This window comes from Nomascus leucogenys, chromosome 1a (assembly GCF_006542625.1).
Source record: "Nomascus leucogenys isolate Asia chromosome 1a, Asia_NLE_v1, whole genome shotgun sequence".
Taxonomy (NCBI): Eukaryota; Metazoa; Chordata; class Mammalia; order Primates; family Hylobatidae; genus Nomascus; species Nomascus leucogenys.
This window is the reverse complement of record NC_044381.1, coordinates 37758120-37785687: the sequence shown is the minus strand read 5'-3', so window position 1 is coordinate 37785687 and position 27568 is coordinate 37758120. Positions and strand designations below refer to the sequence as shown.

The window sequence follows — 27568 nt, the reverse complement described above, 5'->3', positions numbered from 1 at the left end:
GAGGGTTATAAATAGAAAAAACTGACAATCATCCAAGAGCTGCTTTATTATTTTACCTACAGTTTTCTCCATACCCTGACAGGGTCTCACTAGCAGTTAAAGCAGTAACAACATCGCAACAGAAACGGCTTGATTACCGGTTCGGGTTCTTGCTGATCTTGATGCTCGACCCCATTTATGGAAATGTCATCAACGCCAGAGAGAAGTTTCGAGAAGGCTGCTCTGTGTTGTCCATTCTCCTGCCCCTTTAACTTCTGACGAAAATAGTCCCCTTCCAGCCAGAGGCTTGTTTGCTTCCTAGAGCATTTAAATAACATCAAAATAGAGCTTTCCAGAAAGATACATGAACAACTTCTTCCTACCAGACTATCTGTTGTTACTGGAAACTAAGGGAAATTCCACTCCCCATCAGATTCCAACCCCACGTGTTCCCTTGGAACTATAGACGCAGGCTACTACTTACATCACCAAAAACTGCTGCTGAGGCCCAATCACTGAGCCAGGTCTGCAGATCCTGACCCATGCAATGGTCTCAGCTGCTGTCATCCTGTAATGCTTCATGATGTAGCATGCAATCAGAGTGCCCGTGCGACCAAGGCCAGCTAGGAAAAGAAAGAAGCTCAGAAATGAAACTTGGGCTGATGTACTCCAGGATTTTGTCGGGCAGGCAGAATTTTTTTAAAAGGCTTCTCATGACTCTGCTTCTTTCAATAGTGGTTCTCAAGGCTGGTTACACTCTGGAATCACCTAGAGAGGTTTTTAAATACTGATGCCCGGTCTCACATCCGGAATGTATTTATTATTTGTTTCATTTATTTATTTATTTATTTTTGAGACGGAGTCTCACTCTGTCACCCAGCAGGCTGGAGTGCAATGATGCGATCTCAGCTCACTGCAACCTTCACGTCCCGGGCTCAAGCAATTCTCCTACCTCAGCCTCCCAAGTAGCTGGGATTTACAGCCATGTGCCACCACACCCAGCTAATGTCTGTATTTTCAGTAGAGACGGGGCTTCACCATGTTGGCCAAGCTGGTCTTGAACTCACCTCACCTCAGGTGATCTGCCCGCCTTGGCCTCCTAAAATGCTGGGATTATACACCTGAGCCACCACACCTGGCCTTATGCCCAGAATTTAGATTTAACTGGTATGCAGCATAGCTTGGACACAGAGATTCCTAAAATCTTCCAGATGATTCTACATGTAGCCGAAGTGGAGAATCACTTTCTGAGCAATGATTCTCAGTAAGCGCAGTGTCTTCTGCCCTGGGCATTTTAGAAAAATGGTACCACCATCTTTGCAAAAACAAAGGTTTGTAATTTTGCACTTACTCCCACATCCAATTATATTTTCTAGTCTGTTATACCCATTTTCACTCAGATTTTTTTAAACCTCTATTGGTGGTGGCCTGTCTTATCTAGAATATTATCACTACCTCCAGTGATGGTTAATTTTATGTGTTAATCTGGAATGAATCTTTGGAGATTAACATTTAAGTTGGTGAGCTTTCAGTAAGCACAGTTCCCTCCATAATGTGGATGGGCCCCATCCAATCAGCTGGAAACCTGGGCAGAACAAAAACCCTGACTTTCCTGAGCAAGAGACTGCCTTTGGCTTTCATCTGCACCATCAGCTTTCCCATGTTTCCAGGCTGCTGGGCCACACTGCATATTTTGGACTCACCAGAATCCATACTTGCACGAGCCAATTCCTTTTAATAAATCTCCTACATATAAAAAAAATCCTACTGGTTGTTTTTCTGGAGAACCCTAAATAATACAGATTTGGATCATGAGATGGGGGTCACTGTAACAACTACATAGAAATGGAGAAGTGGCTTTGTGAGTGACAACCTTGGATATTTAGCAGAGGAGATTTGTAAGGAAAGTGTTGAAGATACAACCTGGTTTCTCCTTACTGGTTACTGTAAAATGCAAAAGGAAAAAAGACGAATTAAAGAAGAAATTGTTAAGCAACAGGGAATCAGGAACTAGAGTCAGAAAATTCTCAGGTTATCCATATTGCAAAAAATAAGAGTGTTACAGAGAGAAAAATCAAGGGTGTGGCTGGACACTCCCCCTCTAAAAAGATTACCTAGACTTAATCAGCCATCTCAGCAGAAGCAAGGACAAAAGATGGGATTATACCAGCAGAGACACTGGCAGCTTGCACTAAAGGGAATGGGCATGGAATAAAATAAAGTAACGCTTTTGGACTTCTGACAGCAGAGCTACCTGGATGCAAACATTCTTTGTCCTTCAAGAAAAGGAAGGATGATCCCAAGGGCAACTTAGAGACCCCTAGTGCTGCCACTGCCACCAAGACACAGAGTATATAAGCTCAGGGCAGGCCTGCCTACTCCTTGATTTCACAGGGTAGGCCACCTCTATTAGTTACAGCAAATCCAGCTGCCTCTGACCACAGCCCTCAGGGGCAAAGCCACCATCCTAGAGGGCCTGGAGGGCAGAGCGTGGAGCCAAAGAGGATGATTCTCTAGCCTTAAGATGTAATGGGATTTGCCTGGCTAGATTTTGGACTCGCTTAGAAGCTCTTTCTTCTGGTTTCTCCCTTTTGGAATGGGAATGTCTATCTCGTGCCTGTAGCATCCCATCACAGCTGGGAGGAATTATGCCTCAGGATAGATCATACCTCAAGTCTCCCCTATACTTGAGTTGGATGCTATTTAGATGAGACACTGAACTTGGAGTTGATGCCGGAATGAGTTGAGATGTTCAGAGCTGATGAGATGGGGTGAATGTATTTTTGAAGTGAAGGGACATAAATTTGAGGGGGGCCAGAGGGCAGAATATAACGAACTGAATTGTGTCCCCCCTAACCCAAATCCATATATTGTTCTAACTCCCAATACAACTGTATTTGCAGATAAGGCCTTTACAGAAATAAATAAGGTCACAGGGTGGGGCCCTAATCCAATAGGACTGGTGTACTTCTAAGAAAAGAAAGAGATAGGCCGGGTGCAGTGGCTCACGCCTGTAATCCCAGCACTTTGGGAGGCCAAGGCAGGCAGATCATGAGGTCAGGAGATTGAGACCATCCTGGCTAACACAGTGAAACCCCGTCTCTAGTAAAAAAACACAAAAAATTAGCCGGGCGTGGTGGTGGGCACCTGTAGTCCCAGCTACTTGGGAGGGTGAGGCAGGAGAATGGCGTGAACCCAGGAGGCTGAGCTTGCAGTGAGCTGAGATCACACCGCTTTACTCCAGCCTGGGCAACAGAGCGAGACTCTGCCTCAAAAAAAAAATAAAAGAAAGAGATGGCAGGAGTTAAGTGCAAACCATGAGAAGACTCAGAGATGACAGCCATCTGCACTGCAAGCCGAGGAGAGAGGAATCCCCAGAAAACATCCCTGCCAGTGCCTTGACCTTGGACTTCTAGCCTCCAGAACTGTGAGAGAATTAACTTCTGTTGTTTAAGCCACCCAGTTGGTGATATGCCCCAGCAGATTAATATACCTCTTAATGAATCTCAATTTTCACTGTACAGCCCAATTTTCATACTGTCATCATTTTTCTTCCCTAAACAAAGATGCAATCAAATAAGATCCTCTCTAGAGGGCTTCTAATTGGTCATCATTCTATTTCAGGGTATCTCAACCTCAGCAGTACTAACATTTGAGGCTGGATAATTATTTATAGTGAGGAGCTGTCCTGTGCACTGTAGGATGTTTAGCAGCATCCCTGATCTCTAACCACCAGATGCCAGTAGTACCCAACCCCCAAAAACGGTCTCTGCAAGTTGCCAAATGTCGGGTGTGTGATGGGGGTGGGGTGCAAAAGGACCCTGCTGAAGAATTACTTCAACTGCTTTTTATAATTAAAAAATGAAATAAGCAATGCTGGCTTTTGTTTTAATTATGTTTAAAAATTGGAGTAAAATATACATAAAATTTACCATTTTTCTTCATGCATCATTTTCCTGATTTCATTTAGTTGTCTGAATCCTCTTTTAGCTCACTGAACATGTTTAAGACAGTTATTTTAAATTCTGTATTGGGGCCGGGTGCGGTGGCTCACGCCTGTAATCCCAGCACTTTGGGAGGCCGAGGCGGGTGGATCACAAGATAGGAGATTGAGACCATCCTGGCTAACACAGTGAAACCCTGTCTCTACTAAAAATACAAAAAAATCAGCTGGGCGCGGTGGCAGGCGCCTGTAGTCCCAGCTACTTGGGAGGCTGAGGCAGGAGAATGGCGTGAACCTGGGAGGCGGAGCTTGCAGTGAGCCGAGATCGTGCCACTGCACTCCAGCCTGGGCGACAGAGCAAGACTCCGTCTCAAAAACAAAAACAAAAACAAAAAAACAAAAAAATTCTGTATTGGTTAATTTGGAAACTTATATTTCCTTAGTGTCAGTTTCTGAATATCATTTTAACCACTTTTTATGTGTACAGCTCAGTAGCATTAAGTACATTCACACTGTTGTACAAACATTACCACCATCCATCTTCAGAACGTATTTCATCTTGCAAAACGGAAACTCTGGACCCATTAAACAATAACTACCAATCCCTGCCTCCCCTCAGGCCCTGGCAACCACCAATCTACTTTCTCTTACCTCAAGTATCTCATACAACTGGATTCATACAATATCTGTCCTTTTCTGACTGGCAGACCTAAGTTGGCCTAATATCTTCAAGGTTCATCCATGTTGCAGTACATGTGTCAGAATTTTCTTCATTTCTAAAGATGCATAATATTCTGTTGTATGATATAGCACATTTTCTTTAGCCATTTCTTTAGCCTTCCTCTGATGGAAACCTGGATTGCTTCCACCTTTTGGCTATTAAGAGTAATGCTGCTGGCCGGGCACGGTGGCTCACACCTGTAATCTCAGAACTTTGGGAGGCCAAGGCGGGCGGACTACTTGAGGTCAGGAGTTCGAGACCAGCCTGGCCAACATGGCGAAACCCTGTTTCTACTAAAAATACAAAAATTAGCTGGATGTCATGGCACATGCCTGTCATCCCAGCTACTCTGGAGGCTGAGGCAGGAGAATCACTTGAACCCAGGTGGCGGAGGTTGCAGTGAGCTGAGATTGCACCATTGCACTCTAGCCTGGGAAACAGAGTGTAAGTCCATCTCAAAAAAAAAAAAAAAAAAAAAAAAAAGAAGAAGAAGAATGCTGCTATAACATGGGTGTAAAAATATCTGTTCATAACCCTGCTGTCAATTGTTTCTTGGCATATAACCAGAGATGGAACTGCTGAATGACGTTAATTTTTTCAGGAACTGCCACACCATTTTTCCAAAGCAGCTGCATTTATATACCCCCTAGCAGTACACAAGGCTTCTAATTTCTCCCCATCTCCACACTTGTAATTTTCTGGTGGTGATGTTTTTATTCTTTTAGATAATAGCCATCCCAGTGGGTATAAAGTGGTATCTCACTGTGGTTGTGATTTGACTTTCCCTATAAGTCAAAAATGCTGAGAACTTTGCATGTGCTTACTGGCCACTTTATATCTTTGGAGAAAGGTGTATTCAAGTCCTTTTCCCATTTATGAACTGGGTTTTGTTGTTGTTTTTATGAGTTTTCTCTATATCTTCTGCATGTTAATCCCTTATCAGAAGTCATTTGCAGATATTTTCTCCCAATCCATGGGTTACCTTGTTACTCTGCTAATAGTATACTTTGATGCACAAAAGTTTTAAAATTTTATGTAGTCCAATTTGTCTGTTCTTTCATTCTCAGTGCCTTTGGTGTCATATTACTGCCAAATCTAATGTGATGAAGTTTTCACCCTCTGTTTTCCTCTAAGAGTTTTATAGTTTTAAGTCCTCTATTTAGGTCCTTGATCCATTTTAATTTTTGTATATGGTGTTATGTAAGGGCCCAATTTCATTCTTTTACATGTGGATATCAGGTTTTCCCAGCACCATTTGTTGAAAAGACTGTCCTTTCCCCATTGAGTGCTTTCTGTATCCTTCTTGAATGTCATTTGACCATATACACAAGGATTTATTTCTGAGCTCTCTATTCTATCACTCGTCTATATATCTGTCTTTATGCCAGTACCACACAATCTTGATTGATGTAGCTTTGTACTAAGCCTTTTTTTTTTTTTTTTTTTTTGAGACAGGGTCTCACTATGTCATCCAGGCTGGAATGCAATGGCACAATCATGGCTCACTGCCGCCTCAACCTCCCAGGTTCAAGGGATCCTCCTATCTAAGCTTCCCGAGTAGCTGGGACTACGGGCAAACACCACCATGCCCAGTTAATTTTTGTATTTTTAGTAGAGATGGGGTTTTGCCATGTTGTCCAGGGTGGTCTTAAACTCCTGGGCTCATGCAATCCTCCTGTCTCAGCCTCCCCAAAGTACTGGGATTACAGGTGTTAAGCTACCATGCCCAGCCTGTATGAAGTTTTGAAACCAGGAAGTGAGTCCTCCAACCTTTTTATTCTTTTTCAAGATTGTTTTGGCCATTTGGCATCCCTTGAGATTCCAAATGAATTTCAGAATCATTTTTCTATTTTTGCAAGAAATGTTGGAATTTTGACAGGCTTGCATTGAATCTGTATATCCCTTTGGGCAATACTGACATGTTAACAATATTAAGTCACCCAGTACACAAATGTGATGTCATTACACTTAATTGTATCTTAATTCTTCTCAAAAATGTTTTATACAAATCTTTCATCTCCGTGGTTAATTCCCCAATATTTGATTCTTCTTGATGCTATTATAAATGAAACTGTATTCTTAGTTTCTTTTTTATATTTTATTGTCAGGGCTTAGAAACAAGAGATTTTTGCCTGTTGATTGTATATGCTGCTACTTCTTTGCTGAACTCATTTATTAATTCTAGCAGAGGCTCTGTGTGTGTGTGTGTGTGTGTGTGTGTGTGTGTATCTGTGTGTGTAATCTTGAGGTTTCTTTTTTTTTTTTGGGAGACAGAGTCTTGCTCTGTCCCCCAGGATGGAGTGCAGTGGCACGATCTCGGCTCACTGCAACCTCCACCTCCCAGATTCAAGAAATTCTCCTGCTTTGGCAAGCACCACGCCCGGCTAATTTTTTTTTTTTTTTTGGTATTTTAGTAGAGGTGGGGTTTCACCGTATTGCCCAGGCTGGTCTTGAACTTCTGAGCCCAGGCAATCCACCCGCCTTGGCCTCCCAAAGTGCTAGGATTACAGTCACGAGCCATTGCACCTGGCCCAGGGTTTTCTATAATACATATAAGTCATATCATCTGCAAAAAGATAATTTTACTTCCCCCTGTCCAATTTTGATATATTTTTTTTTTTTTTGCTTACTTCCTTTGGCTAGAACTTCCATTACCATGTTAAATAGAAGCCACAAAACCAAGCATCCTTGTCTTCTTCATGATCTTAGAGGAAAAGCTTTCAGTCTTTCACCACTGAGTATGATGTTAGCTGTGGGCTTTTCACATATGGTTCTTATGTTGAGGTAATCTCCTTCTATACCTAGTTTCTACTGTGTTTTTATCACAAAAGGGTAATGACTTTTGTCAGATGCTTTTTGTGCATTGAGATGATCGTGTAGTTTTTGTCCGTAACGTGGTATATCACACTGATTGATTTTCATATGTTGAACCACTCTTGTAATCACGGGATAAATCCTACTTGGTCATGACACACAATCCTTTTAAATATGCTGCTGAATTCCATTGGCTAGTATTTTGTTCCAGGTTTTCACATCGATGTTCATAAGGGATATGGGCCTATAGTTATCTATAGTGTCTTTTTGTTTTTGGTATCAGGGTAATGCTGACCTTATTCAGTTAGAAAGTGTTCCTTTTTCCTCAAATTTCTGGAAGAGTTTGAGAAGGACTGGTTTTAGTCTTTTAAGTGTTTGGTAGAATTTACTGGTGATGCTATCATGTCCAGGGTTTTGCTTTCTCAGGAGGTTTTAGATTACTTAATCTCCTTATTAGTTAGGGGTCTGTTCAGATTTTCTATTTCTTTATGATTTAGTTCTGGTGTTTTGTTTTTCTTGTAATTTGTCCATTTCATGTAGACTATCCAATTTGTCGTCCTACGATACTGATCATTTTTACAGTACTGATCAGTTTTATTTTTGTAGTATCAGTAGTAATGCCATTTTCATTTCTAATTTTAGTAATTTGAGTCTTCTTCCTTTTATACTTCATCATTCTAGCTAAAGGTTTATCATTTTTGTTATTCTTCTTAAAGAACCAACCCTTGGTTTTGTTCATTTTCTCTATTGGTTTTCTACTCTCTATTTTATAAATTACAATAATACACTATGCGCAATTTTTGTATATAATAATAAACAAAAATTACACTACTTGCAAACTACAAATTATTTTACAAATTACAATAATTTACATATTATAATATTTGCAAGTTACAATAACAAGTTACAGTAATAATATTTTATAAATTATCTTGTTACAATAAAACTAGCTTTTATAGTGGTCCCTGTATTTGCCTTTATCAGAAATCTTTATTTCCTCTTCTCAAATGGCTGTGTGTTACTGTCTAGTGTGCTTTCATTTCAACCTAAAAGACTCCCCCTTTAGAGTTTCTTGCAGGTCAGATCTAGTGATTAAAAACTCCCTTTTAAGTGTTTGGTAGAATTTACTGGTGATGTTATGATGTCCAAGGTTTTGCTTTGTCAGGAGCCTTTGGATTACTTAATCTCCTTACTAGTTAGGGGTCTATTCAGATTTTCTATTTGTTTTTTGCAAGTTACAATATTTACAAGTTACAGTAATAATATTTTACAAATTATCTCGTTACGATAATACTAGCTTTTATAATGGTCCATGTATTTGCCTTTATCAGAAAGGCAAATTGATTGCCTGGGCAAAGTCTTAATTTTTCCATTATTTTTGAAGGAGTTTTGCCAGATGTAGAATAGGTTTTCCCTCACTTATGCATTTTGAATATATCAACCCACTGCCTTCTGGCCTGCAATGTTTCTGATGAGAGATCTGCTGACAATCTCAGTGCTATCCCCTCTATGTGGTAGGTCACTTCTCTCTTGCTGCTTTCAAGACGGTCTCTAGCGTTATAGCTTGATTATAATGCATGTTCACGTGGGCCTCTGAGTTTATCCTGCTTGGAATTTGTTGAGCTTCTTGGATATTCTTGCATATATCAAATTTGGGGAGTTTTCAGCCAAATCATCTGTCTGCTCCTTTATTTATCTTCTCCTTCTGGAACTCCCACGATCTGTATCTTGGTCTACTTGGGTGTGTCCCAGGGATCCCTTAAATTCTGTTCATTTATGTTATGCTCTTTATTCTTTCTGTTCCTCAGACTTGCTAATTCTTTAATGATTCTAGCTTCACACGCACTGATTATTCTGCCTGCTCAAATGTGCTTTTGAATCTCTCCGGTGAATTTTTCATCTCAGTTATAGTACATTTCATTTCCAGAATGTCCTTTTGGTTCCCTTTTATGTGTTCTTTTTATAACTGATATTAGCATTTTGTTCATAAATCATTTCCTTGACTTTTCCCACATTTTCTTTTAACTCTTGGGTATCTTTAAGATGGTTATTTAAAATTTTCTGCCTACTAAGTCCACAATTTGATCTTTCTCAGGGACAGCTTCTGTGGATTTATTTCTTCTTCTTTTTTTGTTCTGTCTATCGGCCAGGCTGGAGTGCAGTGGCATGATGTCAGCTCATTGCAACCTCTGCCTTCTGGGTTCAAGTGATTTTTGTGCCTCAGCCTCCAAATTAGCTGGGATTAGAGGTATCTGTCACCACACCCAGCTAATTTTTTTGTATTTTTAGTAGAGACAGAGTTTCACTATTTTGGCCAGGCTGGTCTCAAACTCCTGACCTCAGGCGATCCGCCCGCCGTGGCCTCCCAAACTGCTGGGATTATAGGCGTGAGCCACCGTGCCCGGCCTGGATTTATTTCTTCCCTTTGAATAGGCTATACTTTCCTGTTTCTTTGTATGCCTTGTAATTTTTCAATCAAAACTGAAATGTGATGTTTTGCCATTATATTTAAAACTACAAATACAGCAGTAATTCTGGAGATAGATCAGTCTCCCCCTTTCCCCAAGGCTTGCTGAGCTTTTTTTCCAATATTGGATTTTTGTAACAAAACTATATTCCTTGTTTCTTAATTAACTAACAAGAGAGTTAAATAAATCCTACTACCTTCATACCATGTATTATTGTATAGTCATTCATTTATTTAAAAAAATCTATTAAGTGCCGGGCACTGTTATAATTGCTGAAAACAGAGCAACTTGTTAAGAATATAGTTTCCATAAAGACAGACTCTTACAGTCTACGTTACTCATTGATGTATCCTAGAACTTAACTATATAGTATGCACCCAATAAATATTTGATGAATAAATAAATGCATTTCAATGTGATGTATTTGTAGAATTACTTATGAAAATAAGTTACTATACTTTTCATCTGAAATCAAAGGTTTAACGGCACTCTAAAAATAAAGGCAGTTTCATGTTCTGACACATAAACTAAATGAATATGGTCTGTTTCTACATATTCATATACTAATACTGTATACTATTCTTTAACCACCCCTAGAAACATACCTTTACAATGTACTGCAATGGCACCCTCAGCATTTTCACAGATATCCAGGAATTCTTTGACAATGGCATCAGTAGGGGTGCTGCCATCCGCAAAGAAAAGATCATGGTGATCAAAGCCAGCATCCGTAAAGCGTTTGGCATCATACATCCTTTTATTCAGACGAATAATGGTAGTAACATTGTGATTCTTAAAATATTGAATATAAGTCTCAGGAGAATGTTGGTGGTAACCTACATAAAGAAATGCACCAGATCTTGTAAAACACATAAAGAAAACAATGGCTAATAGTTTCACCTATAATTGAACGGAAACAGTATCTGGACTGGGAATTAAATACCAATTTGATTATAACTGTAAAAAACGAAATGAAAAGAAAGTTAAAATCCAGTCAGAATGATGTACTGAAATGACCAAATATGCTTAAATAATTAACACTTGGGCAAGCTTGGTGTAATTCTTTCAAAAGAAAATATAGGATAGATACTTTCAATAACAAAATGAGATTGATGCCATTATTTCACATACCACTTTCAAGTCTGGCTCTTGAATGAGGTCCACAGAAGGCAATAAATCGGTCTGGTATTATCCAATTTAAATCTCCATTTTCTGCTTTCTGCAAGGGGAAGACCAGCACAATTCGTTTTTAAATGTATTCTTCCCACAATCTCTCTACTCAAGACTGAGTCTCTGAAGGACTTCAAACTCATTTGCTTTAGTGGAAAAGCTGTTTACAAATTGCCATGAGACAGGAATCTCAATTTGCCCTGCTATAAGTATATCCAGGGAATGGATGTATATCCTGTTCCTAATCATCTTCTTTTAACAGTGTTTCATTGCTAGGGTATCAGCCTTTGGAATACAGAGCTGACTGCTGCCATACAAATATACTATTTGGTTATTTTATCTGAAATCAATTCTCATTATAGTTGCTGCTAATTAATAAGAAAGCAAGCAAACTTTTCCAGTGTAAGGAACTGGGAACTTTCCTGTTTTCCTGAATGACTAACTGGCTTCCAACATAAGCAATCTTGACTCCACGAATAAAGGCGGAATAACTATCTACTTAGGTTTCTGGCTTCCCAATATTTACTTACTTACCTACTTACAGAAATATATCTTTCCCCTATCTTCCTAACTATTTAATAAGGCAACCAATTTAAAAAGTTCATTTGTTCATGACCAGCCTGACCAACATGGAGAAATCCTGCCTCTACTAAAAACTACAAAATTAGCCAGGCATGGTGGCGCATGCCTGTAATCCCAGCTACTCAGGAGGCTGAGGCAGGAGAATTGCTTGAACCAAGGAGGCAGAAGTTGTGGTGAGCCGAGATTGTGCCATTGCACTCCAGCCTGGGCAACAAGAGTGAAACTCTGTCTCAAAAAACAAAAATTAAAAAAATAATAATAAATTCACTGAACCCACCAGGAAACTCAAAATTACAAGTATACCGAGATCACAGTATGTCCCTACAAAAAAACAAATATAAACTGATATGTAAGACATGTTACTTCCTGTTATTAGGTCCTTTGGATTGAGTTACCATTACTATTATAACATAGATATAGTTCAAATTTAACAATAATAGAAACTTCTCTCTTAATGAAATGGACAACAGAGACTTAAGCAGGAAGTAGAAGACACTTGATAATGGAGAAGGAGAGAACTCGTGATTAAAAACAACAGATAAATTAGCTTTGAAATTGGGGTGTTTCTATGTGTACCTAAAAATGAGTAAGAAATGATAAGAGTTTCTTGAACATCTACAGGGACCAGGCAGGTAACCCCAAACCAGTTTACTGGACTTAATGATCAACATGGGGAATCAGTCAGCCCATGTTCCATAATACAAAGGTCTAAACAGCCAGGTGCAGTGGCATGCACCTGCAGTCCTAGCTACTTGGGAGGCTGAGGCAGAAGGATCACTTAAGCCCAGGAATTCGAGTCCAGCCCGGGCAACATAGTGAGACCCTCTCTCTTTAAAAAAAAGAAAAGAAAAGGTCAAAGCAGGAATGAGGGCAGCTGTTGCCAGATATTCTGATTTTAAAGTGAAATCAGAAATCTGGACTTTTAAATAACAAACCCGTGATCAGTTGTTGGCAACGACTAGATTTCACTGAATTGCTGATGCCATTAATTAAAATACATCCTGAATTCGGAGGAGCTGAAATAGGAAAAAATGGGCATTGTAGAATCAATGAATGACACTATCCCCAAATTTCTAAATACGCTATAATAACTGAACTGGTGTGTGGGAACCTAAACAGTTCCCTGTGTTACCACACAGCTTCATGGAGGTGAAGACGTTTGTGGTGGGCCCCTGCTACCCCTCAGTCCAGACCCTCCAATCTCTACAGTAGTAACAGGGGAGTTATTTAGCGCCTATATTATTCATTAATAGCACACAAAGGCATCACTACAAAAGGAACAAATACCAACTAGTGTTTGTAGCAGCTTTGCTTACCTAGACAAAGTAACTTGTTTCAAATGTTTAATGTTTTAAGGACATAAAAAAGTGTTAATAACTTAGCTATATTCTGTAAGTTTAAGGTGCTAGTTAAATGTACGTTGTACTTTAGAAATGGACTGCTAACAAAGAAGTAAAGACAGGGTTGGCCCTAATGAATCCTACAATGTATTCTTACATCTTTGGTACATCACAGCAACAACTGAGTGTCATTATTAACTGAAATTGAAAAAATAGTTCAGTTAAATGTAAGAGTTTCAAATAATATTTACTTTGGACATTGTGAAAAAGAATTCTCTGAGGATTCAAGATGCTGCCACATGAAGTGCTGCTGTTTGAGGAATCACCTCCCCAGTGCTGGGGAGCAAGTCTGCTTAAGGTAACTACAGCAGGGTAAGAAGACAGGAGGCTACAACTACTCTGGGCTGAAAAGGGCTTTAGCACAGTATCTTACTCATTCCCTATTTGGAGGATGAAGCTGTAGAATCAAATTATTTATTCTTTTTAAAAAACATATACTATGTTAAAAAACATAGAACACACCTGTCGTTTTGCCTGGCTTATCTCTCCTTGGCCCTTTCCTATCTTTTTAAGAAATTTTGTGTGGTTGGGCGCCGTGGTTTACATCTGTAATCCCAGCACTTTGGGAGACCGAGGCAGGTAGATCCCTTGAGTGCAGGAGTTTGTGACCAGCCTGGGAAACATGGCGAAATCCCATCTCTACAAAAAATTTAAAAATTAGCTGGGCATGGTGGCGCGTGCCTGTAGTCCCCGTTACTGGGAGGCTGAGGTGGGAGGATCACTTGAACACGGGAGGTTGAGAATGCAGTGAGCCAAGATCGCACCACTGCACTCCAGCCTGGGCAGCAGAGTGAGACCCTGTCTCTAAAAAAGAAAGAAAGAAAAATAAAATAAAATAAAATTGTTAGAAAATAAATTTTTTTTGGTCCGGCTGGTTTGATGGGGCTGACCCTGTGTCCCAGGCTCCTGGGATGGCCAGAGAACTAAGGCTGGCCAGAGTATTCCTTAGCCCTGCCCTGCCAAAGAACACAGGCTGGTGCAGAGATGGGCACATGATGTAAGTCAGGCCAGTGAGAGGCATTCCTGGGCCTTCTGATGGAGCTAAGATTACACTTTTCTGATCATTTTGCCAAACTGGTAGATCAAAGTTGCTGGTTGCCATCTGTATCACTACTGGAGAAGGCTGGCCTGAGAATAAAACTAGCTTCAAGTCCAATTTCTGATTAAGTGTCTGAGCACCTGAAGGGGCATGCTAGAAGCCAATCCTGTTCCTGGACTTTTAATTTATGTAATCCAGTAAATTTTTCCCTTTTTTTGGAGACAGAATCTTGCTCTGTTGCCCAGGCTGGAGTGCAGTGGGGTGATCTTGGCTCACAGCAACCTCTGCCTCCCGGGTTCAAGTGATTCTCCTGCCTCAGCCTTCTGAGTAGCTGGGACTACAGGTGCCCACCACCACACCTGGTTAACTTTTTGTACTTTAGAGATGGGGTTTCACCATGTTGCCCAGGCTGGTCTCAAACTCCTGAGCTCAGGCAATCCGCCCACCTAGGCCTCCCAAAGTGCTAGGATTACAAGCATGAGCCACTGTGCCTGGCAAATTTTTCCTTTTTTATTTAAGCTATTTGTGTTTACTTTCTGTAACTTGCAACCAGAAGTGTCATGACAAACAGAAGGTTATGGCAAAAACAAAGATATTTTCCAGAGATAATTAGGTGTATAATGACTATTCATCTCATCTTATTCTATGCTAAGGGTTTTAAAAGCATCTTAATCACTGTGCGACAGCCATCAATACTAAAATACATTTAAACTAAACAGTATAAAGAACGCACGGGGCAAACTCATTCACTCTGGAATTGTGCATCAAATGCAGAAATTTCCACTGAGAATTGGGACTGGAGAAACAGGGATAAGAAGATGAAGACTTTACTTTTTTTCACTCTATACATGTCTAAAACAAAACAAGAATATTGCTTCTGTAAGTGAAATGGGTGATTAAGAAAGCTAAAAACAGGGCCGTGCACAGTGGCACACGTCTGTAATCCTAGCACTTTGGGAGGCCAAGGTGGGAGAAGTGCTTGAGGCCAGGAGTTCAACTCTAGCCTGGGCAACAAAGTGAAACCCCATCTCTACAAAAAAAAAAAAAAAAAAAAAATTAGCCTGGCATGGTGGTATGTACCTGTGATTCCAGCTACTTGGGAGGCTGAAGAGAGAGGATCATTTAAGCCTAGAAGTTCAAGGCTGCAGTGAGCCACGTATACCACTGCACTTCAGCCTAAGTAACAGAGCGAGACTTGGTCTCTCTCTCTTTTTTTCAATTTAAAAAAAGAAAAATTAAAAACAGGCAGAGAAATTTTGGTCAGAGTACAAACCACCAGAGGATAAGTAAATTCTGGAGATCTAATGTGTGTACTGTATGCTTGAAATCTGCTAGAGTACATCTCAGGTATTCACACCAAAAGACTAAATTATGTGAGGTGATGAATATGTTAATTAGCTTGATTAGGTAATCATTTCAGGGTGTATACGTATATCAAAACATACTTTGTACATCTTAAGTATACATAAGTTTTATTTGTCAATTATTCCCCTCAATAAAGCTGGGCGGGGGGAGGAAGAGTTGAAAACATGATCCTTGAAGACTTACTTCATAGTGTTCATATTCATCAAGGTTAAATGAGTTGAAATTAAGGAAGCCATACTGCATTGCCTAAAATCCAAAAGAAACCTTTTAAGAACAAGGATGCAAATAAGAAAACAGTTTCCTATCCAATTTCAGAATACTAAATATCAGGGGCCCCCCAAGAAAGTATTGTCATGTGATCAGATCACTTTCCATTGAACAGCTTTCAAAGGAAGTGGGCGGCGTCTTCTAAGTGCTTATTTTATATGGAAATTAGTTATAACTATATGTAATAAGTCTGTTATGTTTTGTTTGGATTTTGTTTGTGAGATGTGCTTTTTTATTTTCATTCACCAATCATCCTATCCATGTATTGTCAAATAATCATGCCCTGAAAGTAATCCTCTTCTCTTACCAGATCACCACCACCCCTGGTTGAAAATTCAGAAGTTTAGGATTCAAATATAATGCACAACCCCATGGTCTCTACATCGATAAGAAAGATGAGAGAATCCATGGGCTAGTTTATCCCAAACAAAATCCTCATACTTCATCCATATCTTCACTTTCAAATTCTTCCGAACAGTCTTTAATCAATGTTCCCTAAACTAAACACAGCTCTGAAATCAACACTAAAATAAAAACTTTTGAGTAAAAAAAACTTATTCTTTCCATAGGAATAAAACAAAAAATTTTCTGTCCTATCCTATAGCCTCATTCTGTGTGACAGCAGGCAGAGTATGATAACCAAAATAAGCAGAGTGTCTATTTTCTGAGACAAGGACAAACAGAGCTAGCAGCCTCTGAGAAATGTCCTCCTGGCTGCTGATCCCTGAGCCAAACAGGAGGGAAGCAAGAATTCTTGATCCACAAGGTATTCTTGTTCAAAGAGGGGGCTTTTGTACACCCAGTTTTCAAAAGTAAACTACTGAAATACAAATGTAAAATAAGAAGGCTAGAATACCAACTAAAAAGGTCTTCCTTTTATATAGTTATTTAAACACTAATCCCAAGACTAAGTCAATCACAAAATTTATTTCCGTGACTGCAATATATTTCACGATTTTGGACTACCGCTGTTCCTAATAGAATGAAACAATAAAAAAAAAGCAGTTCTCAAGGAATTCCTATTTTCCTTTGAATTTCATGAGGTGATCTTATTGGAAGTGGATCACAATGAAAACATAATCACATTGATGCATGTTTCTTCATATATGTAATATTCAAAATCAGTCACAAATAAAAAATGCTTACACTGAAAATCAGAAGCTAGTGACCCTTAAATAAAATTAAATTTAATGGCTGGGTGTGGTGGTGCACGCCTGCAATCCCAGGACTTTGGGAGGCCAAGGTGAGTGGATCGCTTGAGCTCAGGAGTTTGAGACCAGCCTAGGCAACATAGTGAGACCTCATCTCCACAAAAAATATAAAAATTAGCTGAGCATTACAGAAAAAATAAAAATTTAATTAAAAAAAAACCCAAAATATAGAATGAAAAGGGCAATTTTTGACCTATTATACCAGCTAATTGACTTTGGGTGCAATACCCAATTAAAAAAAAAAAAAGCCAAAAAATAACAATAGAAGCTGCCATATGGTGTTATAACAGATCATTTCCAAACCCCTCAAAGCTTTACTTTTCTCTTTTTAAAGGTGAGTGTGCCTGCCTGCATGAGTCCACCTGGCAGGGGCTGCAACTGCAACCAGAAGGTACCATTTACACCTGTTGCCTCTTGGTCTCCTCATTTCCACCAGTGCCCCGTACCTGCCCACGCTGAGGGCCCATGGAGCCGCCTCAGAGCCCATGGCAACTACCCCAATCAGCTCCATATCCCACAGTCACTGGGCTCAAATCCAAACAATGTGCCCATACCTCATTGACTGATACAGGGAAAAAAGTATATCAGTTAGTCTCTGAATTTGTATGCTGATTAGTCCTCTCGTTTTAAGACATGTCTGTCACAATTCCCAGAAAGCCACCATGTTTCATTATATAAGAAAGTAAACCTGGGTTCCTTTTGGCTCTAAAAGCACAAGTTACAGAACACCTCAGATGCTGTCAAAGGCTTATTTGATCCATGGGCTACCGTAATTTACCATTCTAGTTTCTCGTGCTGTCCTGACATTAATACCAGGACTTACTGCACTGTGTAACCCCAGGGGACCCTGTTCACATAGAACGTGATAGGGAGGGTGTCCCCTGGAATCAACACAGCAGCCCTGGTTATGACCTAAGGAATCACTTGGAAATAGTTTGACAAAGCAGCAGTGACCCACTTAATTTCATATAAAACCGTATAACAAACTAACTGAGGCATTCGAATTCTGTTGAACTAGAAATTGAACGCCTGACAAAACAAAAATGAAGTGTTTGACAGTGACTGTGTTACGTCTGTTGTAATGGTATTGGCGGCAATCAGGTATATAGAATATACAAATCAAAGAGAACTTACCAGTAAACCAGTCGTCTTTACTTTTGTTCTTTTAGATCATAATATACTCAAAACCAATTCTGGATCTAGAACCTAATTGTATAACTCTTATTTTCCCTGTTTCTTAAGTGACTTTTCCCCCAACTCATACATAGAAGCACTCAGAAATTCAGAATAAACTGTTTCCTGGTTTAGTCTCATTCTGACATTAGATGGGAAATGGAGCATCTCTTTCACCATATACATCTTGGAAGAAACACTAACAAAAAGATCTCAGGAAGAAGGCCTAGTCTTCTTGGACCACATGTTAGTTCCTCAGCACAACACTGGGTGCATCCTACCACTTACCTTCTTTACTGCATGAAAACAGTCAAGAAGTGTAATGTAGAAATTGCAACTTCCATAGGCAGCATCTCTGAAACCCAAGAGTAATAAAATATAGATCAGTTAATTTTCTGCAATTACACTTACCTAAGACAAAGCTGACTAGAATTTAAAATCAAATGTATACTCTGAACCATTATCAAGGAGAAAAAAATCTCGCCTTTTGACTTTTAAATAAAAGATAAATCAATTATGAATTTCATTGCAGTTTCTACCTATTCCAATAGGTACTGTTTTATGGGCCTGGATCAATAATGACCACTTTCTAAACTTCAAATGTTCTCTCTGGATTATTTTTGGCTTTAATAGCTGAGCTACCTTCTTGAATTCAACAAATCAATACCTATCTCTCCCCCTAAAGGGGCAAAGCATTTGAATTTTTTCTTTAAACTCGAAAATACCATATGAAAATCTTACTGGGAAAGACTGCTTTTTGATCCTGTAATAAACATATGTGTGTATGTGTGTCTAATTATACATGCGTGTCTGTGTGTGTGTGTGTGTGTGTCTCCAACCAAGTATGACAGAAATCTTGAGAAATCAAGGTCATATTTAAAATACTAGGTAGAAGGTCATAAGCATTTTGTTCCTATCATTATGCTAAAGACTTTTACCCATTTAACTGGGTAATTCTGGGGTTTTTTAAAATTTTTTTTTATAGAGATAACATCTTGCCCTGTTGCCCAGGTTGGGGTGCAGTGGTGTAATCATAGCTCCCTGCAGCCTCAGACTCCTGGCTTTAAGTGATCCTCCCACCTCAGTGTCCCCAGTAGCAGGGACCACAGGCATGTACCACCGCATCTAGCTAACTTTTTTTTTCTTTTAAGGTAGAGATGGAGTCTCATTATGATACCAAGGCTGGTCTTAAACTCCTGGCCTCTGCCCGGCGCGGTGGCTCACGCCTGTAATCTCAGCACTTTGGGAGGCCGAGGCAGGTGGATCACGAGGTCAGGAGTTCAAGACCAGCCTGGCCAACATGATGAAACCCCGTCTCTACTAAAAATACAAAAATTAGCCAGGCATGGTGGTGGGTGCCTGTAATCCCAGCTACTCTGGAGGCTAAGGCAGAGAATTGCTTGAACCTGGGAGATGGAGGTTGCAGTGAGCCGAGATCATGCCACTGCACTCCAGCCTGGGCGACAGAGTGAGACTCTATCTCAAAAAAACAAACACACAAAAAAAGCCCAAAAAAGCCCAAAAAACCCACACAACTGGCCTGGTGCAGTGGCTAACGCCTGTAATCCCACCACTTTGGGAGGCCGAGGCAAGTGGATCACGAGGTGAGGAGATCAAGATCATCCTGGCTAACACGGTGAAACCCCGTCTCTACTAAAAATACGAAAAATGAGCCGGATGTGGTGGTGGGCGCCTGTAGTCCCAGCTACTCGGGAGGCTGAGGCAGGAGAATGGCGTGAACCCCGAGGTGGAGCTTGCAGTGAGCAGAACTTGTGCCACTGCACTCCAGCCTGGGTGACAGAGCGAGACTCGTCTCAAAAAAAAACTTCTAGCCTCAAGCAGTCTTCTCACCTTTTTGGCCTCCCGAAGTGTTGAGATTACAGGTGTAAACAGCTGTGTCCTACCTTCTTTCTGATTTTTAAAGGACAATAATACCAATAAAACCACAGGAACTAACAAGTCAACTAACTTCCACAGGATCACTCTAGTTTTGGGAAAGTGCTTATATTACTTTACAGACAACTCCAGCCAAACACTGCATCAACACATACCAGTAATCTTCATATACAAATCTCTTAATATCAAGTAAGGTTTTACCCAGAGAAATAAGGCACCCCTGACCCCCTACTTGCTTCTCCTTTTTGGCTACCTTGAGCCATTACAAGATGAAATTTTCTGGAATTAGGCAACATAAAAATTAATTTAATTATGATTAAGCTAGGCATGCAGAAAAACTGTGCCTATCTGAATGGTACTCATTTGCTCCTGGAGAAACAGGGTTGCTGGTGGAGCTATCACTAATTCCCCACCTTATTTGGGTCTTCACACTGTAATACTTCTTACTGTGTGGTAGTTACATAAATATATGTAAAACCTTACTACTGTACACTTAAGATTAGTGTTTTTGAGGCTGGGCATGGTGGCTCACACCTGTAATCCCAGCACTTTGGGAGGCCGAGGCAGGTGGATCACAAGGTCAAGAGATTGAGACCATCCTGGCCAACATGGTGAAACCCTGTCTCTACTAAAAACATAAAAATTAGCCGGGTATGGTGGCGCGCACCTGTAGTCCCAGCTACTTGGGAGGCTGAGGCAGGAGAGTCACTTGAACCTGGGAGGCAGAGGTTGCAGTGAGCCAAGATCACGCCACTGAACTCCAGCCTGGTGACAGAGGGAGACTCCCATCTCAAAAAAAAAAAAAAAAAAAAAAAAAAAAAAGATTAGTGTTTTTGTTAAAAACTGTAAGTTATACATTAACTTAAAAGGGGAAAATTAATATTCAACAAATGTTAGAACAAAAACTAAACCACATTTTAAACTTTTAATTCTTGCTCAAACCTTAAGGGCCAAAACTACAGCAATGAGGGCAAGAAAAGGCATCCTTTTCAGCTAAAATTGTCTTCGGTGTTACTGACTGAGCTGCTTAGAATTACTGAGCTATGCGAACCTTCATGAGGACAGAATGCAGGGTCTTGTTTTCTTTTTTTGAGACAGGGTCTCACTCTGTTGCCCAGGCTGGAGTGCAGTGGTGCAATCATGGCTCACTGCAGCCTTGACCTCCTGGGCTAAAGCGATCCTCCCACCTCAGCCTCTGGAGTAGCTGGGACCACAGATGCACACCACCAGGCCTGGCTAAGTTTTCATATTTTTTGGTAGAGCTGGGGTTTCACCATGTTGCCCAGGCTGGTCTCAAACTCCTGAGCTCAAGCAATCTGCAGGCCTCAGCCTCCCAAAGTGCTGGGATTACAGGCGAGAGCCACTGCGTTCAGCCAACAAGGTCTTAGAACACACCATTTTTGTTCTGTAAGGTTCTGAAGTGAAAAACTTCTCTTCCACATCCTAGAAAAGGTCTTCAACCTAAAAGACCACGATTTTACCAACACTTTATTAGCAATATTCAGAAAGAAAAAAACAAAAGGACTTGCAGCGGTGGTCTCTAGGCCAGCAGCACCAGGACCACCCCACCCGTTAGAAATGCAAATTCTCAGGGCCCCCCCACACCTAATGAATCAAAGTTCTCAGGGCAGGGCCAGGTAATTTGTGTCTTAACAGGTCCTCTAGATGTCTGTGATTGTGTTCAAGTTTATGAACCACCAACCTACAAATCAACACAAATCCTGGTTTTGTAGAAATAGGGTGTTCATGGAATAAAGAACTCATTTAGGTAGAGAAACTAAGGCAGGAAAATGAAGTAGTTTAGCCTAAATCAAATCAAAATTATCAATGGAAACGGGGTAAACCCTCAAGCTGGATCCCAATGATTTTAACCATGTCTCCTCTGTGAAGGAGTACGATTCTTTTCTTTTCTTTTTTTTTTTTTTTAAGACAGAGTCTCCCCCTGGAGTGAGTGCAGTGGCACGATCTTGGCTCACTGCAAGCTCCACCTTCTGGGTTCACACCATTCTCCTGCCTCAGCCTCCCAAACAACTGGGACTACAGGCGCCTGCCACCATGCCCAGCTAATTTTTTTGTATTTTTAGTAGAGACGGGGTTTCACTGTGTTAGCCAGGATGGTCTCAATCTCCTGACCTCGTGATCCACCTACCTCGGCCTCCCAACGTGCTGGGATTACAGGCGTGAGCCACTGTGCCTGGCCTGATTATCTCCTTAACCTACTAATAATTCTTTTCCAATCAAGTTAAAGGCATGTTGATTCATTCTCTGTGACATTTTGACAAATTTCTTCAATGCTTTTTTTTTTTTGAGAGCCTACTGTGGGGCACAGCCCCGCTCCAATCTGTGATGATTTCACAAGATTTCATCTGGTCCCTGCTGAAGTCCTGCCTCATACATCATAGAATCTGAATATACGACAAGAATCTTTGTTCACTCAAGTTTATTTCATTAGCACCTCCAATTTTAGACACACCCACATCACATCTTCCTCCCACCGAGCATTCAGCCTTCTTCCAATAGGCAGAACAGCAACTCTGAGGCTCGGTTTATAAGCCTTGGGGACTGGGGAGGGAATCCTTGTCACCAAGATCATTTAACAAATTTGGAAAACACATAAGAATCAATAAAGGGGCACTGCTTAGAAACTGCACAACAATGTCAAATACTAGTTTTAAAGAATGGCAGCTTTCATAACAGCTCGTATTCACCACGGCCAAAAACTACTAATGACCCAAATATCCATCAAAAGGACCACAGGCAAATAAATTGTGGTATACTCATAGACTGGAATGCTACAAAAGCAATAAAAAAGGATGAACTACTGATACCTGCCACAACACAGGTAAATCTCATAGACATCACATATGTGAAATCCAGTTGACAGCTCCACAAAATGCATGCCAGTTATATCAAGTTGAAAGGCAAGCAAAACTGATAGTGGTAGAAGTCAGAGCAATGATTAGCTGGGGGTGATGACTAACTGGAAAGGGGTGAGAGGGAAATCTTCTAGGAGACAGAGAATTTTTTTTTTTTTTTGCGGGAAGTGGGGTGGGGATGGAGTTTCGCTCTTGTCGCCCAGGCTGGAGTGCAATGACACGATCTCAGCTCACTGCAATCTCCGCCTCCCAGGGTGAAGTGATTCTCATGCCTCAGCCTCCCGAGTAGCTGGGATTACAGGTGTGCACCACCATGCCCTGTGAATTTTTGTATTTTTAGTAAAGACAGGGTTTCATCACGTTGGCCAAGCTCTTCTTGAACTCCTGACCTCAGGTGATCCACCTGCCTCAGCCTCCCACAGTGCCAGGATTACAGGCGTGAGCCACCAAGCCCGGCCGAGAGTGATTTTTTAAAATGTAGGTAAATGGCAGCGCTCGGTGGCTCCTGCCTGTAATCCCAGCACTTTGGGAAGCTGAGGCGGGAGGATCATGAGGTCAGGAGATCGAGACTATCCTGGCTAACACAGTGAAACCCCGTCTCTACTAAAAATACAAAAAATTAGCTGGGCGTGGTGGCGGGCGCCTGTAGTCCCAGCTACCCAGGAGGCTGAGGCAGGAGAATGGCCTGAACCCGGGAGGTGAGCTTGCAGTGAGCCAAGATCGCGCCACTGCACTCCAGCCTGGGCGACAGAGCAAGACCCCGACTCAAAAAAAAGTAGGTAAATGACAGTCAACTTAAAAGGGGGAGGGTTGGAATATTTAACAAATATTAGTTAAAGCCCAGGTACTATATCAAGTGTTTGTTTTTTTTAAGAGACATGGTCTTGGCCAGGCACAGTGGCTCACGCCTGTAATCCCAGCACTCTGGGAGGCCAAGGCTGGTGGATCACCTGAGGTCGGGAGTTCACGACCAGCCTGGCCAACATGGCGAAAACCCATCTCTACTAAAAATACAAAAAATTAGCCAGGTGTGGTGGCGGGCACCTGTAATCCCAGCTACTCAGGAGGCTGAGGCAGGAGAATCGCTTGAACTCGGGAGGCGGAGGCTGCAGTGAGCCGAGATCACACCAATGCACTCCAGCCTGGGTGACAGAGCAAGAGTCTGTCTCAAAAAAAAAAAGATACGGTCTTTTTCTGTTGTGCAGGCTGAGTGCAGTGGTATAATCAAAGCTCACTGAAGCCTCCTAGGCTTGAGGGATCCTCCTGCCTTAGTCTCCCAAGTAGCTAGAACTACAGACACATGCCACCCTGCCCAGCTCATTTTTTTTCCCCCAAAGAGAAACGGTCTCGCCATGCTGCCAGGCTGGTCTTCCAACTCCTGGCCTCAAGCTATCCTCCCGCCTCAGCCTTCCGAAGTGCTGGAATTATAGGCATAAGCCACCACGCCCAGCCTATACCAAGTGTTTTATATGCAGTATGTCACTTAATCCTCACAACCCCTTGAGGGAAGATTTTATTATTGTTTCTGTTTTTTTTTTTTTTTTGAGACGGAGTCTCGCTCTGTCGCCCAGGCTGGAGTGCAGTGGCACCATCTAGGCTCAATGCAAGCTCTGCCTCCTGGGTTCACGCCATTCTCCTGCCTCAGCCTCCTGAGTAGCTGGGACTACAGGCACCCGCCACCACTCCTGGCTAATTTTTTGTATTTTTAGTAGAGATGGGTTTCACCGTGTTAGCCAGGATGGTCTTGATCTCCTGACCTCGTGATCCGCCCATCTCAGCCTCCCAAAGTGCTAGGATTACAGGCGTGAGCCACAGCACCCGGCCTATTGTTTCTGTTTAAAGACTAGGAGACCAAGGCTCAAATCTGTAAAGGACCACAGAGATATCAGCAGCAGAGCTGACAGCAAAACTCCCATCTGTCTGATGTCAAGTCAAGCTATTAACAAATATACAATCCTACCTCTCAAGAAAATAGGAAGCAGAGGCAAACCCCCCCAACACAAAAACAACTAAGAAGCAAAGAGTATTATAACAGATAATACCAGAGAACAGAAATACACACTGTTCATAACAATGATCCTATGATATTAAAAAAAACTTTATTTTATACTATTTAATTATGCAGACCAGACACAGATAAATATTTAATATAACTCAATAAGAAATCACATACACACACACACATACACACACACTTTAAAACTCAGTGGTTAAAGAAAGCTGCGCACAGTGGCTCACCCCTATAATCCCAGCACTTTGGGAGGCCAAGGTAGGCGGATCACTTCAGGCCAGGGGGTTGAGACCAGCCTGGGCAACATAGTGAAACCCCGTCTCTACTAAAAATACATAAATTAGCCAGGCGTGGTGGCGCCTGCTCTAGAGGCTGAGGCATGAGAATTCCTTGAACCTGGGAGGCAGAGGTTGCAGTGAGCCAAGATTGCGCCACTGAACTCTAGCCTGGGCGACAGAGCAAGAATTTGTCTTAAAAAAAAAAAAAAAGAAGAGAGAGAGAGAATTCTATCTAAGTTGAATTAAATCTAATCAAATAAAACATTGCTATGGAACATAAAAGAACTTATTTACTATAAATGAATGCCATTCTTGCACAACGTCTTGTTAGCAATACTTTGTTAGTCATATTTATTCTATGTACTTAAAGTGGCAAGATACAAAGAATATAATGTTATTTTTATCAAAATATTATCAGGCTTTATTAATTCTGATTGGACTACTTTCTAATTGATAAGTTCTATAGAACACTATGTGAAGAAGCACTAAATTTAAAAACTTTAAGTCCATCATAGGTTGATACTTTTGTAAGATAAATATAAAATGCAATAGTACTGTACTATTACATATCCAGTAATGCAATAATCTTATTTTTGTGAATAAAATAAATTACTAGAAAAATGAAAGGGGAAAAAAAACAAAATACAAGCCCAAATTTCTTCTACTATTTGATTCTGCAGACATAAAATTGCTCTATTCGATAACTATAAATGTTTCTAAAATCTTACTCTCAACTTCTGTATTTATCTCATCACAGGCTGGTAACAAAATGTCACAGATTGGCACCAGTTCACAGGCCATACTTTATGAAATCCCAGCACTTTGGGAGGCTGAGGCAGACAGATCATGAGGTCAAGAGATCAAGACCATCCTGGCCAACATGGTGAAACCCCATTCTCTGCTGAAAATACAAAAATTAGCCGGGCGTGGTGGCACACGCCTGTAGTCCCAGCTATTCGGGAGGCTGAGGCAGAAGAATCGCTTGAACCTGGGAGGCGGAGGTTGCAGTGAGCCCAGATTGCGCCACTGCACTCCAGCCTAGCAACAGAGCAAGACTCCGTCTCAAAAAAAAAAAAAAGAAACACTGTTTAGATAAATCAAATACCTACTATCTATGATAGAAGAGATTCAAATTCCACAAAGCTGAATGGTTTCTAAGTTAAGTCTTTTCTTTTGGAGAATTACTGACTGATGCTCCTGGGACCAAAAGGAACTAACTTCATTTCTCAGTGCCAAACTTCAATAATTTGAAACATAGCAAGGCAGTAAGCAATGCTTATTCTGTTTTTGGCACCTGTATTTATATTAACTCAAAACATCTTTTTTCACATCAACAGTGTTCCCTGGATCTTTCCTTGCACGGTGTGAAATGTGTGAGCATGTTCCTATTTCAGGACCTTGTGCTGTAAATGTTGAGTGGCATCACAAAAGATTACCATTATAAAGAAGAGTTCTATAGAACAAATGTCACCACATCAAGAGATGACCAAGGTGCCTGTGACTCAAGACCACAAATACAAGCATTTCTTTTAAAGGAAGAATGTGGTTGCTGTTATGTTATAGGTTGAGAAGAAGAATTTTCCAGCTTAGAAAATGATCTTTATCTCCCCCTCTTCCCTTCCTACCCACCTCAAATAAAAGAATACTTAAGATGAGCCATGAGCTAGCAGAAAGGGATGATGCTGGGTTCAAGCCAATTCTAATTTGCTCAATCACCGATTTTCACAATCTTTCATGCAGTGCATTACTGAAGTCTTCAGACTGCCCTGACAAATTGTCATTTCATGGAGTAAGTCCACAGGCGGGCCTATGAAGTTATTTGAAAGGGAGATTCTGCCAATAATTAGAAATACCCATCCCAAGGCTCATCTACAATGAAGTCAGATTCACAAACTCCCTTTTTTAAAGTCAGGGCCATACATTCAAAATCAGGCATTTGTGGTTTATGTAACAATCCTAATACGATAAACTAATGAACTAATTAGTTTGAACAATGAACTAATAAGCAATAGTTATTAGTTCATTGTATAAGCAGTGAACTCATTTGTGAATGGAAGAACAAGCAGTTTTTGAAAACATCAAAGTCTTCAATGAGTAAAATTATTTCATACATTTATTACCCATTAAGTACCATACAAGTATTTAAATTATAGAGCTAAGTCAAGTATTTTGATAAGCAGAAAAATTTTTAGAACTTCATTTGATTTAAGCACCAGTCTTCTTGAAATATCTTCAACGCAATCGCGTGCTAAGTTTGAGATGAAGATGTCATCCATTCCTGTAGACATCACTATCTACCACCTCTGGAACACAGTGACTTGACTGGTTTTTCTGGAAGTGGTACTGCATTAGCAACCTTATCGACTGTCTCTACT

General features: G+C 40.8%; 1 protein-coding gene across 10 annotated transcripts in view; it reads right to left on the bottom strand.

Annotated features, from left to right (window-relative positions):
- The window catches only part of CDC14B (cell division cycle 14B), a 120745-nt gene that overhangs the window by 23046 nt on the left and 70131 nt on the right, over positions 1 to 27568 (bottom strand). For all 10 annotated transcript variants that reach the window (XR_001114308.2, XM_012500796.2, XM_030798881.1 and 7 more), the window contains exons 6-11: positions 18421 to 18487; positions 15665 to 15727; positions 11057 to 11144; positions 10531 to 10761; positions 464 to 602; positions 138 to 297 (exon numbers count right to left, since the gene is read on the bottom strand). Coding sequence is in view for 9 of the 10 variants with exons in the window: in XM_012500796.2 (XP_012356250.2) it covers positions 138 to 297; positions 464 to 602; positions 10531 to 10761; positions 11057 to 11144; positions 15665 to 15727; positions 18421 to 18487 (748 nt within the window). In the remaining variant the exon portion in view is untranslated. The remainder of the gene's footprint in view (positions 1 to 137; positions 298 to 463; positions 603 to 10530; positions 10762 to 11056; positions 11145 to 15664; positions 15728 to 18420; positions 18488 to 27568) is intronic.